Raw genomic sequence first — 16043 nt, 5'->3', positions numbered from 1 at the left:
CGACGCCTATCACCAGTGTATCACCGCGTAGCACGGACCGGACCCCGGACCCCCCGCCCCCCGCCGCTGCAGACCACCGCGCACTCGTGCAGCTCGTGCTACCGTCACCGTCGTATACATTTCGGTGTGTTTTTCCCTCGCGGACCTTCGCGGTGCGTCAATGATGAGCGACGACGATCGTGACATTGACATCGAGAGCGACGTAAGTATCGCGCACGGGCGAGCTTGGCACTCGCCGGAGCACACTGACCGTACTCTTGCAATCTTTCTAGGATGGCGACGATTCGGACTCCAGACTGAGGCACTCCAACAACACGCAATACTACTCACAGGTGAGATTCCGTGAGATTCGCGGCCCTGGAGGGGGGGGTTTAACCACGGCCGTTAATCAGATCTCCGTGTTTTTTTGTTTTTTTTTGCGCACACTGCACCGAGAAAGATCTCTTTCGTGCAATTTCCTTTTCGCGTTCTCTTGTACGGCTATCGGCAGTATTGGGGTACGATGCGTCTAACCTCATTACCTTAATGCTGTTAGATATTCTGTTTGCCAAGTAGTATTGCTTGTTGTTGTTCACCGGATATACTTGTGTGCGATCGGTGTGATCAATAAAAATGATATCTCTTTTCAGCCTTCGATATGGACAACCGTTACGAACCATTAACTTTTTGACGAATCAATTTAATATAATTATATAATATTCTTAATTTTTTAATCACAGCTCGCAACTCATCGTAATTATATTCGCGCTAAACAGATCGTTTTGCCGGGTTTAATGGTTTTCTATTCTATTGTTCGAGTGCTTCGAAAAGTTCCGTTTTCTTCTAGAGTAGAGGTCTCATTTCATTACGTACTTAGTTGATCGGGCAAACATTTTTCTCGAAAAATTTAAAAAGTTTTCGAAAAGATTCTCGGAAATCACAGTGCTTTAACAAAGGAAGCCGATTTGGCGCAGCAGGCTCGTGGAAAAGAAAGAAGATACAGAAATGTAGTGATAAAATATGTAAAAATGAAGAGGGAAATAATATAATAAATAAAACAATAACAATAATAATAATAATAAAACAAAAAATAACGATGAAAGCTTTCACGAGCGCTTTATCTTTGTACTGTTGCCTTCTGTTGAAAAAAAAAATTTTTTTTAGTGGCTATATAAGATACTTTGTGTGATGATAGGCAGAGAAAAGAGCACATCACAATGCTTTGGAACGGAAGCGACGGGACCACATCAAAGACAGTTTTACCAGTCTTAAGGATGCCGTGCCGACTTTGCAAGGGGAAAAAGTCGCAAGCAGGGCGCAAATCCTGAAGAAAGCAGCTGATTACATTGTCACCATGCGGCGTAGAAATGGATCCCATCAGCAAGACATCGACGACCTCAGGAAACAGAACGCTTATCTGGAGAACGAAAGTAACTATGTCTTCTTTTATATGGTTCCACATTGGCTCCAACTCGGACCGCGATCTCTCGCACGTCCTCAAGCTCGTTTCATAATAATTTAATTTTCATAAGGTCAAAAACAAAAATAATTATAATAACAAAGCAACTTGTTATCATTATTGTAATGATAAATCTGGTTAGGAAAATATCAATTAAGCAAGCGTAAAAAGTATTAAAATGGTTAAAAATTTATCATAATTATAGTTTTTTTTTATCATGTTATTTCCTATCGCCTAATATCCGTCTCTTGATACTTTTCGAATCTTATAATTAATTTAATTTGCTATATTGTAAAATAGCCAACTTTTTGTATTGTGACCGTAAAGTGAGCAAAGATAGGACATCACGCGTTTCCTCTTTCTAATTTGTTCATCTTTTTACAGTTCACAACTTAGAGAGATCCTTGGGATTAAGCAAGTCTGAATCACCGGCCATATGTGAGTACACTCCGTCGGAGTCCTCGGACAGCGAGACTGGTGAAACGATTCGACAGCCAAAGAAGCTAAAGATGGCCAGCCTGCATTGACGACACTCCATACTTTCCCCTTTAACTTTATTTTCGTTATGATTTTTCGAGATATTTGTAAGTGGTACAAAATACGTGTATATTGTGCGATCATGTGCGTAAGTAGGTACTTATTTAAGTAAATCTTTAGAAAATAACGTTCTGTAGCATATTTGTAACATAGCGACACATTTCTGAAGAGTGAGACGATGCCCAAGAACATAAAGCGAGTAAAGATGGCATTACCGAACGTCACCGATATCTTGCAATATTTATGTTTGCAACTTAATGTATATAAATACATATTAAGCAACAATATTGTACCAATATAAATAATTTATATTCGTTTCGATGGTTTTGGGCTATCGCAAATATATCCTTCGACTACGCGCGCAAAGTTTGTCAACGGCATGGATAATTGTCAACAAATAATTTTAAGGAGCGATGTCTCGATTCTTCTGTCATCATTTCAATATCGCCTCATGTCTCATAATTTTTAATTTATATTCGATCTCGGAAATCGCTTTCAGAATCACGTGTCACAATCGACTCTACTATCAAATATTAAATGTTATCAGTACGGTCCAATGTTATGTAATTATACTTTATTGTCAATGACTGACGATTATCACGAATCTGACACATTGATACGCCACAATATCTTGATATTGTTTAAGACTAATATTTGCTTAATAAAGTTTTATTTGTAACGAATGTTTTGTTAAAGTAATTAACATCGATTAGTCGAAGAATAGAAAAACGTCGTTTAAATCGAAGGGGTAAATTTATCAAAAAGACACAGAGACCCTGACGATGAATATTTTATATAGATTTACAATATTGCTGTACTTTATTGAAACGTGCCGCGAGCTATGCGCACGTCGTACCATAATAAGTAGGTAGGTAAAATTTTGACTTACACAATTCGCAGATTAAATCGTTACAATTGTGATTATCGGAAAGAAAGAAGATTATCAGAAGTGTAACTAGCAAGTTCTCTGCACGCAAATCTTGTCTGCCGAAACGTAGCAGGAGATCTTAATTATAAATGGGAGAGATAAGAGATTGAAGTGTCATTAGATTTATTTAGATTATTGACTTATTTTACAAACAGGAAATGACACGGTCCTAGAATCCTGTTCGAGTGTTTGAAGAGTTCACTAAGGTGAAAAGCAGATGTGATATATCGACCGCTGGAAATTCTAGATGCGACCAGCGAACGTGCCCGCTTCGATCTGTCCGTCCCACTTCTCTACCCAGGCGTTCGGGCACATTGAAGTGTAGACCCTTTTGAAGTATTGGCAAGCCTCATAATTTTCGTTGTGCTTCTTCTTGCACCGGTGAAAGTCTACGTAGCTCTGATAACAGTATCTACAGATCATCAGATTCGATTAGAGGCATTCGTCAGCTCGCTTGTCCTAAACGGTAAATACGAGTGCGATTTGCAAATACGCCTCTACCGTGGTTCTGGGATAAAAATATAATTCTTGGTTTTTTTTTTATTATTTTACAAATAATTTATAATACGTGTGTTGTATACATATGTACACACACCTAGCACATATTTCATGAAAAGTATAATTTAAATAATTATGAGTTTTACCGATGTGTTAGATCAATCTGAATTTATAGAAGCAACAAGAATTTCATGTTTAATTTTTGACAAATTTTAATACAGTTAAACTAATATACTTGTATGTGTGATAGTCATTTTAATAAAAAAAACTCAATGATAAGGATTTACAAGCAATAGCATTGCATTTTATTACACAAAAATCGTTCGGGGATTCGTTGGATGTAAAAAATGGATCGTTATTACAGCGTTTGACTGATAATGATTGTGGCGAGATCCCATTTTGACCCTTACCTGCTCTGGTTCTGATTAGGGAACCTAGGATCGTACGGTGCGGTTTGCCACTCATTGACGTTCGGAAGCTTCGTCATGCTTGCGACGATATAGGACACTGTTTAACAAGCCATAAATTACTTAATCTCTAAATTTCTGCACGGATTTGCGTTGCGTTTCACCTTCTCTCTCTCTCCCTCTCTCTTCCTCTTTTTTTACCCCCTTTATCTACCAGTAAATTCTACATTTCTCTCTCGCTCTCGTCCATTCGTCTCTCAAAGCACGCACGACACTATATCACAAATGAGTCCGTTTCTCACGGCACTTCCTCCCTTCTCCGTTCTCTTTCGTTCAGTTCGTTAACAAAGAGATCGCATGGCGTTGAGCTTAAATAAACATAAAAGCTCGCGGCGAGAACAAAATGAACGAAAGGTGCCTCTGGAGGAGAGGTATCTTGTTCCAGGATTTTTTTTTTAAGGATTAACTATCAAACTACAGATATCTTAGAAGAAAAGTAATGAGCCAAAGTACGTGAAGACGGGACGACGCGAATTGTGTCGAAGAGCCTATTTGACCAACGGTCGCGTGTTATCCTCCTCCTGGCAGCAAACCTCCCGGTATTTCTTCACCTCCGCCATGTAAAGGGACCACGCGTCCTTCGGCTGTTCCACCGTCTGTTCTGTCTTTGGTTTCGCCACCATACCAGTCTTTAGGATCCTGCCACCTCTCCTCTTGCCCACCATCAGTGGCGGCGGCACCACCGGCTTTTCCTCCAGCACCGAAGTGGTGGGTTTTTGCGCGGTGGGTTGCATCTGCTCCTGCATCTTCTTGAACATCTCCATAAAGCTACCGTCGTTCTTGAAGGCATTCGGTTGCGGGGCAACGACAGCCGCCTGACGCATCACCATCCCCGCCCCCTCTCCGTGTTCCTCCAAGGCGTCGGACTCGTAGGAGGTTGCCCTGGCGTGGTGCCTGCGGCTCTCACGGTACCTGTGCCGGTCTCTGCTGCGATTACGACTGCGACTTCGTTTCTTGTCCCTCGAGCGGGACCTGCCGCGCGACCTCGATCGCGATCTATCTCTTCTGGAGTACTTGCGTGATCTCTCTCTGTCGCGATCCCGGTCTCTGTCGTTGGATCTGGACCGTCTGTGCGAGCGCACCGGGGACGACCTGGAGCCGCTGCGACGGTGCTTGCGACGCTCCGGCGGCGGCGGCGGCGGCGAGTCGTTCCGCGAGGATCTACTGCTTCGATGGTGGTCCAAGGGCGAAGGCGAGGGCGAACGCCGCATGCCGACTCTGCTCTTGTGGCTGTCGTGTGTCGTGGTGTAACCTGTGCTATACATGGGAGGCGAGGGCGGAGCAGGTGGCGATTCGGTATTCGATCTGGCGCTGCGTTCGTACCGCTTTGAGTCCATCACGCTGATCGGGAGGGCCGAACTGAAGAACGGACCTATAAGGATAGAAACTGCCTTCCATGAGTACACGGCTCGTTCCGGATCCTCTCGCCTTCATATGACTTGGGCGCGTATATATATATAATTTTTTTAAATGTGCATTCGCGAGAGAGACAGGCGGACTTCGAGCGAGAGAGCGTAACGTAGTCAGGTAGTGGTAAACGTATAAGTGAGAAGATACTTATCGAGCTGCGATTTAACGAACAAAGTGTCAGTATGGTAATCGCACTGGGTTTTAACAGTGTCTCGAAGAGGCAAGAGGGGATGTGTCTCAAACAGAGAGAAACATTGATAGAGCAACTTTGCTTTATCTACTCTTTCGCAGCTGTTTAAAAAAATGCAAAATATATTCAAGAGAGAAAAAGAGAAAGAGAGAGAGAAAGAGAAGGATACAAAATTAATTAATCCTGAAAGGATCTTAGACTTTAAATCAAACCGCACATGTCGCCAGTTAGTCCCAGGAACTCCTCACCCTCAAGAAGATTGACGAAGACAGGAAAATGGAGGGAGATGTATACACCCAACACCGGGCTCCATTCGAAGACAACGGGAAGTCACGGTTCCCGCGGGATCTCGGGGACTCGGGACGTTGGACAAGAGGGAGAGGTGGGGGGAAGGGGGGGAGGGAACGCGAGCCGTTTCTGCGACTTTTCCTCGAGATTTACTACCGGAATGGCGATACCCTCCTACGGCTTATCTGTCCCGCGCGTGCGGACAGGACCACCGTCCCGTCGAGCGTCTCGCTGGACCGGACTTAAGTAACGCTAATTATCTGTATGCGTTAATACCTTAATCAGCCGTGCGGTTGGGAACAAAATGGCCACTAAGAAACACCGCGCCAGACGACGACTTCGTTACGTCATGCAATCTGAAGGCGAGTTGAGAGTTTTCCTCGTCAAGCGGAGTAGCGGAGTGCGGACCTGCAGATTACGTTGCCGAGAACGGTCTACCCCAAACGTTGCGGTTGCGTGAGAAAGTGAGAAGCGTCCCGTATGATCGTCTGACGTCTGACAACGGTGACGGCAGTGACACCCTGAGGCCCTGAGGATGATTTCTCACTATTTCTCAGTTCTCACAGGCTGTATGCTCGGATGTTGCTGATTAGCTGTCGAATAGGGAATTTCTGAAATCCTGAGAACGCCTTCCTCCGATAGCCAATTAGATTCGAACTGGATAAGCAGTAAGGAAATGCTTAGGTCTACAATGCGAGTCGCGAGTCGTAAAGGCCCCATTGCGCGTAAACAAATTTTAATCGTAAGGCCGTAAGAAAATAGACCAATCACACTCGATTATTCTTCAAGCGTGAGAAGAATAATCGACTGTGTACGGCTGTAAACTCGTGGACAGAAAGGTTGTCCGACTTATACACCCGTATTCATACTATGAATACGGCTCAAAGTCGGACAACCTTTCGGACAACCTTTCTGTCCGCGACCATACGTTCCCGAACCGAGCAACGCGATTGGTCGAAATCCTACTGTTACTGTTACGAAAAAGTGTGTGTCCGGGCCCTTAAGCTGGCCACACACACTTTCCGTAGAACGTAACAGTAGGATTTTGACCAATCGCGTTGCTCGATTCGAAAACGTACGGCCGTACGTTCCCGAATCGAGTAACACGATTGGTCGAAATCCTACTGTTACTGTTACGAAAAAGTGTGTGTCCGGGGCCTTATCTACAATGAGTCGCAGTCGTAAGAGTCGTAAGAAATTGACCAATCACAGTCCATTATTCTCCTTGCGGTCGAAGAATAATGAACTGTGATTGGTCAATTTCTTACGACTTTTGCGACTGCGACTCATTGTAGATGGCCCTACTCGATCAATCGATCAAAATATCGTAGAATTGCTACAAAAAGTGAAATTACAAAATAAAGTTGACATAAGACATGTTCCTTTTTTGAAAAGGGACAATTGTATTCGCTTTCTTTATTGATTTAAAAAAAATAAATTCTCACAATAAGATTGTCAAAATAACTCAACATTATTAGATCAAAACCTTGAACGTGATGCATTATGCATTATGCAATTTACATGTGACAAATTCGTCTTATTTTACTTCAGATTTTGAGATTATACTGCAACAGTACTTACGTAAGAATTAATAATCGCGCTATAATTGCAATAATTGCACTAAAAATTTTCTTTGGATTTTCCACGCGAAATTACATGCATAATGTAAATTTAGAATCAATAATCTTCATTGAATAATATTGAAATAAATGAAGCCTGTACGTATAAAAAATATTTTATTTCTATGTAAAAAATGTATTAAAATCGATGTTATATATATATATATATATATATATATATATATATATATATATATTTCTGTTCGGATCAGAAAATTTGTAGATAAAATTTATAAATAACAAAGAATAAATTTACAAACCATGTGCAAACAAAAGAAATTTACAAACTTTTACGAATTTGTTAAGATTGTTAAGATTGTTATACTACATGTATAAATGTATATAAAGAACAGCCGTATTTATGTTTATTTTTATTAGAATAAAACTATATTTTTTCTTAAAAGAAATTTTTGTTCATACATCTATTCATTAATTCGGCGAATCTACTAAAATCCTATAAATGCAAAGTAGACGTATTTATAGGATTAATGTCACTGATTGCGAAACAAAATTAATTGTCAGTCCAATCAATGGAAGTGAAAGGCGAATATATAAGCTTGATCAGTTTACGTGGATTCAGAATCTTGGTTGCTTTTGAGATCAAAAAATTCGGCTGTTCTTTATATACGTATAGTGTATATCTTAACAATCTTAACAAAGTAAAAGTTTGTAAATTTTTTTTGTTTGGAAGATGTTTGCCATAATTTTTGCTTTTGGACTTATAACAACACATGTTACAGCAAAACTACGTAAGTAAATAAAAAAATGTATTCTTATTTCCATCGCTATATATATGTACTCATCACGAACTATTCTGTTCTACACATAATCTTGTTATATTATGAGTGCTTCTCATTTATATTTATTTTAGAGACGTTTATAGTAGGCATAAGTTGGCTTGTATAAAATCTTTCGAAAAGCACCAACATATAATTTTTTTCGTACATACGTTTTAAGTAAATTAACTTAAATAAAAATATTTTTAAATAAATATTTGCTGGAAATTTAAAGATTATAAAATTAAAAGAAAATTTTGTCCAAGATTTTAAATCTATTATCAATGTATAAATCAATCGTAAACAGTTTAATTTAAAGTCGCAAGTTAAAGAAAATGCATTGAACACTGCAGCTTCCTATCTTCACGCCTGTAGCCACAAGGACCCCAACTACAATCAATGCATTGCAAACAGCATCGACAGTGTAAAAGATAAAGTTTGCGCAGGATTTCCAGATTTGAACATTCCACCAGGCGAGCCATTAATCATCGACAAAATAGTTATTTTTGACGCAAATAATATTAAATTATATCTCAAAGATGCGAAAACATATAAATTTTGTGATTTCGTCGTAAATTCGGTTAATGCAGATTTTGAAAAGCTCCACTTCGATATTGATTTATCATTACGACATATTTATACGAAAGTCACGTATGATTTTGCTATACATCTGTTGGTGCCCCTTGGTCATAAAGGGCCAGCTGTCATTACTGCAGGTAAAATAATTGATCCTACTTTAAAATAAAAGGAAAGTTTAGAGAGAGAAGACAAAACTTTTTATTTCTTTTAGCATAGAAAATGTAAAGTATTACTTTTTTAAAGTATTTTTTTTAATTTTATTATTAGAATGTATTTTTTGCAGATAACATGGGATTGAAAGTAGGCCTGGACTTAAAAGTGTTAACCAGAAACGGCAAAAAATATATATTTGCGTCGAAAGCAACCGTCAAATGTGACATCAATTCATTCACATATAAGTTCACTGAAGACAAAAAAGAATTAGCTCAGTTGCATAAAATTATTGACGATGTCGTATCTAAATATACAAAGGAAATTGTTAATGCTTCTGAAGCAGCATTTGAAGAGAGATTCTCCAGATTCGTTATAACAATGTTCAATTATATAGCCTCCTCTCGTTACGAGGAACTATTTTCGCCAGAGATATGAATTGTTTGAGACTTTGAGATTTATATTAGGCTACATTAGGTTACGCATACAAAACTTATTTGCATATTATACTTAATAATTTTTTATTAAACAACAAACGACGGCTAAAATCTTTTTAAAATTACTCGAAGTAGTGATCTTGATTAAAAATATCTCATATTTTTATATTATATCTATTCTATTATATTCTATGCAGTGTTACTTAACAATATTAACAGAAAATATATATGACAAAATATATAACGGAATTTTAATGATATAATTGTATAAAGATAGGCCACAAAAAATTTTGTTTAATTCTATATACGCAATATTATAATCTTTATTTACGCTCTTTGTTTCGCTTTCACTGATAAGTTCAAAATAAAAAAAAAACATTATTTTAATTGTAAATATATTTCTAAACTGTTTTGCAATTTTTTAATAAGTTCCATTAATTATAATTCTTGTTTTTCTGCAATAAAAACGTGTCAATAAAAAACTAATGACCTTTGAAATTTATCGATCTTCTTTTCAAACCCAATCATATATATCACGATATAATTATAATTTGCATCGCAATTGTTATAAAAACAAATATAATATAATATAAAATCTGATGCGAGAATATATATACGCTTTATTAATCGATTTCCAACGTAATCGAGCGACAAAGCTATTAAACGTTCTGTGAAAATAACGCGCCGGCTATAATGACCCGGCATTAAAATCTCCTGACGTCACGCTTGCCCGGCGTCGATATTACTTTCCGATGATGCCAGTAAATACCTGCCTCTATCATCCTTGACTGAGCACATTAACATTTATATACGCATTTCACTCGCAACAATTAATTATTTAAACGTTCCAACTTAATTTTCTTCCAATTATAATATATATATACTGTTTGCGAAATAAAACCAATTTTAAGTATTTGATTATTAATAAAAATAAATTATGAAAACCGTTTAAATATTTTTAATTTGCACTATGCGAGTAGGTTTCTGGGTTAATACACCATCAGCACTAAAAGGTGTTTTGTACAAATTTTTTTAACTCAATCTTCCCAGAAAAAATGTGTAATCAAATTAATCATTACATATTAATATAGGGACGTAAATCGCACGTCTTTAAATATAATTTCGTACAACTCAGGAATCGACGAGAGAGTATATTTCATCCTTTCCCTCGATCGCAGCATCGAGCGGCGTAAAAATTCGTGCTCCCGTATCACGCGAGGAATTTGCGGAAGTTATATTTGTTTTGCAACACGTACGGAGAAATGCGCGTCGCCGATGAAGCAATTTTACATTCGCCTGGCGATGTGGCGATGCGACGCGACGCGGACGCGGCATGAGGCACATCTCCCTCTTGCCTCCCTACATCTTATCGCCGGTGATCCTTGCCTTGAAGTTCTCCGGGGCGGAGACCGAAAGAGGAGGGAATCGCGCGCGCACCAAGCTCTCTGCGTTGTACGCGAGTTTTGACCTTGTGGCATTTGGTACCTGTCCGTACCAGTCGACGCGCATACACAACTCCACACCCAATCCCACAAGCACGCGAGCAAAATAACTAAGTACCATCTCCTTCTCTCGTTCGAGCCCCCCCCCCTCTCTCTCTCTCTCTCTCTCTCTCTCTCTCTCTCTCTCTCTCTCTCTCTCTGTCTTTCTCTCTCTATCGCTCGCTCGCTCGCTCGCTCGCTCCACTCTCCTCTTCTCCCTCGCTTACCTTTCCTCTATTCCGCTCGCTCACGCAACTCGCGCGCGCGCACGCGTACACCGCCGCGCCGCGCCGCGCCGCGCCGGGCCCTAATGGCGACGTAACGGGGACGTCAACCGAACGAAACCACACGCGGGGACGCGACGGTAACAAAGCTGATGCTCGTGCATCGCGAAATTGCAGCCTGACCTTTGACCGGCACCGCCGGCACCGATCTGATTTCGCCGTGGACACCCTGATTGCCATCGGAAGCGGTGTGGAAGAGCCGAAGAGATAACGCTCCTTCCGGTTTCTTACAAATGCACGACTTAATTAACTGGGCTAAGCTGGGTTATTGACCGTTTTGTAAAGAATATGCATAACTTATTTACAGCTCATTAAATAAACTTACTCTCTTCTCCTTCGGCTGATAAAGTGAAGAGAGTTATATATACTTTGCGAAGTTATTATGATATGATAATAAATTATAAGGCGGTGGAGTTTCACTACATTAATTGATCGTCAAAGATATTTTTGTACAGCAAATATATATAGTGGAAAAAAAATGCTAAACTATTATAATTAACTTTTTAATATATGTTACAGTAATTTAATCAACAACAAATTGAGAAATATAAAGAGGTATTTTAAATATTTCCTAATATGTTTTTCGTCAAATTCATTATTTCCTGACCTAAGGAGAATCTAAAACAATTGTAATTAATTTAATTTTAATTTTATAGAATAAGTTTGAATAACAAGTTTAATAAACATAATGTATTCAAACCGGCAGACACAATACACAACATGTATAAATTGCTTACACATATAAAAAATAATCGTATTCATAATATTCACTTATTTTCAGATTTGATTATTTAGATTCTTCTCATAGCCAAGTATTATCAGTATAAAAAATAACTTTATATCATTATATCATATTTATTTATTTATTAGTTTATTATTAACGCGAAAGAGAAAATATGAATAAGCTAATTCTGCTCCGATGAGATAAAGAATGCGGAAAAACTTGGATTGGATCTGTATATGAAAAGTAGACAGGAAAATGTGTGTGTGTGTGTGTGTGTGTAGTAAAATATCTTAGAGAAGTCAATTTTTCCTTAACAACAATTAAGGAAATTCGTTTTCTAATGCCATAATAAATAAAAAAAAATAGTTTAATATTCGTCAAAATAAGGTAAGTAAAAATAGAACGTATGCAGCAATCTATAGACACGCTCGTACATGTAGATTTATTCGACACTATTATCCAACTGTTATACTCGATTCTGCAAAATGCACTGCGCATGCAACCGCGGCGGGAGGACCGCGGAGATAGATTGATTTACGTACGATTCGGAGAAATCCGGAACGTCTCAGAAGCCGGAGCCGGAGCCACTTTGGTACCATATGGCACGTGACATCGCGCGAGCGGGCGCATCTGATACGTCGCGGGACAATGGAAAAGGTTGCGCCGCGCGGCAGCGCGCGGCTGTGGCATTTGCGGCGTTCGTCGTTAATAAACGTGTTCGCGAGAAAATGCGCAGGGTATCGGACCGACGAGTCAAAAGGCACGGATGGGTACGGGCCTTCCCGCAGGAGGAACGGGGCGGGGGAATTCCCGCGAAAGAACGGAGTGTATCTGGTAATCTGGTATATCTGTATAACTGCGCGCTCATTGATGATGTTTTCCGGCACAGCTGTGTGCGACTAATTGAAGATAATCTTAATCTGCACGTTGAAATATTATACGTGCATGCTTTATTCATATTTTCAAATCATATCCTCATTCACGACCCGAATCATAGTCACCTGCAATTTAAAAAAAAAAAAGCTTTAAAAATAGCAAATAAAGAAAATTTAGGAATCTAAAAATTCAAAAATATACAAACAACAGTTTGAGTATGGCGAAGGAAATGATAGAAATTCAGCGAAGTTTGACGAGCGGTGTCTTTGATCAACCAACCAATGAGATTATAGTAGAGATATGCTATAATAAATATATATATAGCTATATCGCTGTTTGTATTTCAAAAACCTCTTAAAATACAAATGTATATTTACAATTTATCCGGCGTCATTAAATATTTATACAAGATATTACGTATATAGGAATTTGATAATTATCTAAAAAAAAAAATGCGTTTCTTATACACTTTCTGCATTTAAGTTAAAGTACATTCTCTCAAATATTAGATGAAGATAAAGAAAAGAAGACAAATCTAAACGGAATAAATTTGTCGTTATATTAATGTTTGATTTGCTGCTACGGTTGTTAATTCAAAGTTCTTCGACTTTCCTAATAGCACGGCATGCAACGGAGACCGGATACGATTGGACGTCAATTAAGCCAGTTTATCTGAAAATCCGCTTCGTCAGACGCGGCAAGGCCAACCGGTGGAGCATCGCATCCAACGATTTTCCTCGCGTTTCCACGCCTTGCGATTTAAAGACGGTCATCGAACGCGAACGGTCGAATCGTCATACGAATTGTAAGTACGCATCTTTCATCGCAACCGCTTAAAAACTCGTGATGAAGCTTCACATGCGAGGGTGGGAGGGGGCAACGCTGTTATTTTCAGTTACATCGAGCGGAAATTTCCGAATTCGCATAATTGACGTGTGACAAACGATTCAAGGTGAACCCTCGGAAAAAAAAAATTTAAGATCTCCGAGGCTCCCAGAGTCGCTTGTGGAAATAATAATAAATTCGAGAATCGCAATACGCGCGTACACCATAAGTGTTGCGTGTCGATAATAATGCAAATTGCATGCCAGAGTAGATATATAAAACGATCAAAGTATTAACAACAGCTTGAAGTGAATAATAATAATTATATAATTTCAATTTTCTTGGATTTCTACGTACAAGTTCAGCTGTACAAATCAGCGATGCGGATCATGGAGAGTTACCGCTAGTTATTATAAGTGTAAAAATTAGTTCTTGGAGATAATCTTCTATTTTGAGACCTACTAGTGATTGACCAATATATACATTTTATATTATCTATACGTCGTATTTAGTTTATATGTCACACGCACCACGTCAAATTAAACAAAGTATAAATAATGAAACAAAAGGCAATATAAGCGGATATATATAATTTTTTCAATTGAGTACCTAACTCCGACAACTGGAATTCAGCGATGACAGCGGCACTTAAATTTCTTTTATCGCAAATAAAGGTATACTGCGCGTTACGCGTTTTGCCGTCCACGTGAGAAAGTTTCCACGGAAATCGTTCTCTCCTTTGACGCATAATCGCATAAAATGCGTCGCTTGAATTAGGGGACTGACATGAGCCCATATGAAAAGCCGGCGCGACCCTTCCGACTTTCGTTTCGCACGCTTGAAATCGTGCTTGTTCATATGATTATATACATATTGATTTTACAATAACAGCTTGCATTGTTTATATGTATAACATTACGATTAATAATTAATTTCTAATTTTGTTTTTATAATTTGTTTTATGTGAAAAATCATCACACATGCTATTGTTTTTTATCCAATTATTATTTATATTTTATTTTAAGTATTTATGGAATAGTCAGGAATAGACAATAAAATGCGTATCATAAAATGCCAGGATATATTTTATTATAAATTAATATTCTTAATTATTTATACATTTTCGTTAATTTCTTACAAATATTATTTTTTACAGTGAAAAATGGCTCCTTTAATTTATTTGACGACATGCTGATAATGCACCGAATGTCATTTAGTGTATAATCGATCGTACGTGTCATTGTGAAGATCGACGATAAGCATCAAGAAACGCGATATACGGATATCGCAAAACGCACGTTTGTACGCATAACATACGCTGTAATTGTTTCAAAAGAATTTCATATCAAATATTAGCATTTATGCGTGACTATAATAAAGAACCAAATACCAAGCGCTCACGCGTGGGCGTCGTGTTGTAATACTGTAAAGTATTACGTCGTTGTAAAAAATTTGCGAAAATATTGACAGAACAAATTTCGTAGATTAATTCCTTATCCTAATTAATTAATTAATTAACCAAAATTAATTGATTTTTATTTCAGAAGATTTGAATTCGCGATAAATTCTATTAGAGTCAATCCTTTCTCGCAGGTTAATTCAATCTAATGAAATTAAAATCAATTCCACGCACTTCGCCCCCAGAAACGGTCGTCGATACAGGTAAGTACTCCGGAGAATTTGAAATCGGAGCGAGTCTCGCGCGAGTTCTCTACCAAACTCGGCGACGACGGGCCCTCCCCACCTCCGGCCGCGATGATTAGAGATATTGTGGAAGGGGTTAAGACGGCGCCATGTTGGGTCCGTCCGCGGCGCGGCGCGCGGCGCGCGCCGGCGGCCCGTCGCGTCACTCGCGTCTCGCGTCACGCGTCAGTCGCCCGATGATCGCGACCGGGTAGACGTCGCACGCACGAGCCATGAATTGAGCTCGCGTTCGCTCGTGCCGCGTCGTCTCGTTTTACCTTTTTTTTTTTTTTAATTTTATCCCGTTGCGCGCGCGCACACATTTTTTACGTCCTCGCGCGCGGGACAAAAACTCGCGAGTTCTTCGAACGGGAAAAATCTCTGGAGGGAAGTGCCGCGGAGATTCTGGAGGAGATACGCGTAAAACATATATTTGCGTGCAAAGTGCGTGCAACCTCTGGTGACTCCTCCCTCCCTCTCTCTCTCTCTCTCTCTTGGAAGGAGCGCGGGTGAAAGAGAGCGAGGGATAGAGAGAAGTGCAGAAGACGAGAAGACAAAAGGGGTGGAAAAAGGAGGGAAAGGGGGAGAGGGACAGCGGCGTGCGATGGCTGTGCGGCCGCGCATCGGCCCTTCCGGTGGTGAACGCGCTTCCGGAGGTGCCGGCAACCACCTCGCCGGGATACCCACCGTGCGATGGACCGCCAGGAGCACGCTCGTCGTCGCCGCCGCGGCGTTCGCCGTCCTCCTCGGCGTCGCCGACGTCGTGGCCATCCGATCGGGTGAGTAAAAACCCTCCGCCGCCTCACCGCGCGCGCTTATATGAATCCCGGGGCTCTTTAAACTTTAAAATCTG

The 16043-nt window shown here is 39.6% G+C and overlaps 4 protein-coding genes and 1 long non-coding RNA gene across 9 annotated transcripts in view; 4 read left to right on the top strand and 1 right to left on the bottom strand.

Moving 5' to 3' along the window:
• The first annotated feature begins 8 nt into the window (after nucleotides 1-8).
• On the top strand, nucleotides 9-2658 carry Max (MYC associated factor X). Of its 2 annotated transcripts, XM_077406741.1 has the most exons (4): nucleotides 9-202; nucleotides 273-332; nucleotides 1175-1409; nucleotides 1823-2658. In XM_077406741.1, the coding sequence occupies exons 1-4, from the start codon at nucleotides 161-163 to the stop codon at nucleotides 1963-1965; spliced, it is 480 nt and encodes a 159-aa protein (XP_077262867.1). In that variant the 5' UTR covers nucleotides 9-160; the 3' UTR covers nucleotides 1966-2658. The 2 variants fall into 2 exon arrangements, with proteins under 2 accessions (XP_077262867.1, XP_077262868.1); XM_077406742.1 differs by lacking the exon at nucleotides 273-332.
• Nucleotides 2659-3009: 351 nt separating this feature from the next.
• Nucleotides 3010-6307, bottom strand: LOC143897815 (cytochrome c oxidase subunit 6B2). Of its 4 annotated transcripts, none has more exons than XM_077406738.1 (3): nucleotides 6033-6270; nucleotides 3812-3911; nucleotides 3010-3315 (listed from the first exon to the last, which is right to left on the bottom strand). In XM_077406738.1, exons 2-3 carry the CDS (start codon nucleotides 3886-3888, stop codon nucleotides 3147-3149), a joined length of 246 nt encoding a protein of 81 aa, XP_077262864.1. In that variant the 5' UTR covers nucleotides 3889-3911; nucleotides 6033-6270; the 3' UTR covers nucleotides 3010-3146. The 4 variants fall into 4 exon arrangements, with proteins under 4 accessions (XP_077262864.1, XP_077262863.1, XP_077262865.1 ...); XM_077406737.1 differs by having other exon boundaries at nucleotides 3812-3908; nucleotides 6033-6268; XM_077406739.1 differs by lacking the exon at nucleotides 6033-6270 and adding an exon at nucleotides 5686-5988 and having other exon boundaries at nucleotides 3812-3908.
• A 1496-nt stretch (nucleotides 6308-7803) lies between these two features.
• On the top strand, nucleotides 7804-11678 carry LOC143897761 (uncharacterized). Its single transcript, XM_077406646.1, has 3 exons — nucleotides 7804-8124; nucleotides 8505-8867; nucleotides 9014-11678. The coding sequence occupies exons 1-3, from the start codon at nucleotides 8067-8069 to the stop codon at nucleotides 9316-9318; spliced, it is 726 nt and encodes a 241-aa protein (XP_077262772.1). The 5' UTR covers nucleotides 7804-8066; the 3' UTR covers nucleotides 9319-11678.
• A 300-nt stretch (nucleotides 11679-11978) lies between these two features.
• LOC143897821 (uncharacterized) lies at nucleotides 11979-14820 on the top strand. Its single transcript, XR_013257006.1, has 3 exons — nucleotides 11979-12640; nucleotides 13302-13487; nucleotides 14664-14820. It is a non-coding gene; the product is annotated as an uncharacterized LOC143897821 (long non-coding RNA).
• A 549-nt stretch (nucleotides 14821-15369) lies between these two features.
• The window catches only part of Mgl (low-density lipoprotein receptor-related protein megalin), a 45939-nt gene continuing 45265 nt past the window's right edge, over nucleotides 15370-16043 (top strand). The window contains exon 1 of the mRNA XM_077406731.1: nucleotides 15370-15969. Coding sequence (XP_077262857.1) covers nucleotides 15795-15969 — 175 coding nt within the window. The 5' untranslated portion in view covers nucleotides 15370-15794. The remainder of the gene's footprint in view (nucleotides 15970-16043) is intronic.

Source organism: Temnothorax americanus, unplaced genomic scaffold (genome assembly GCF_048541705.1).
Source record: "Temnothorax americanus isolate GAGA-0224 unplaced genomic scaffold, ASM4854170v1 Scaffold21, whole genome shotgun sequence".
NCBI lineage: Eukaryota > Metazoa > Arthropoda > Insecta > Hymenoptera > Formicidae > Temnothorax > Temnothorax americanus.
Note: the sequence above shows the minus strand (reverse complement) of the source record. Positions and strands in the feature narration are given on the sequence as shown.

What these genes read in the sequence shown, in the direction of transcription:
- LOC143897815 (XM_077406736.1), bottom strand. Translation starts at nt 5,205, where the DNA reads ATGGACTCAAAGCGGTACGAACGCAGCGCCAGATCGAATACCGAATCG.
- Max (XM_077406741.1), top strand. Translation starts at nt 161, where the DNA reads ATGATGAGCGACGACGATCGTGACATTGACATCGAGAGCGAC. An exon ending in ACACGCAATACTACTCACAG is followed by an intron (nt 333 to 1,174) that starts GTGAGATTCCGT and finishes GTGTGATGATAG; the next exon opens with GCAGAGAAAAGAGCACATCA. An exon ending in CGCTTATCTGGAGAACGAAA is followed by an intron (nt 1,410 to 1,822) that starts GTAACTATGTCT and finishes ATCTTTTTACAG; the next exon opens with TTCACAACTTAGAGAGATCC.
- LOC143897761 (XM_077406646.1), top strand. Translation starts at nt 8,067, where the DNA reads ATGTTTGCCATAATTTTTGCTTTTGGACTTATAACAACACATGTTACA. An exon ending in ACATGTTACAGCAAAACTAC is followed by an intron (nt 8,125 to 8,504) that starts GTAAGTAAATAA and finishes TGAACACTGCAG; the next exon opens with CTTCCTATCTTCACGCCTGT. An exon ending in GCCAGCTGTCATTACTGCAG is followed by an intron (nt 8,868 to 9,013) that starts GTAAAATAATTG and finishes TATTTTTTGCAG; the next exon opens with ATAACATGGGATTGAAAGTA.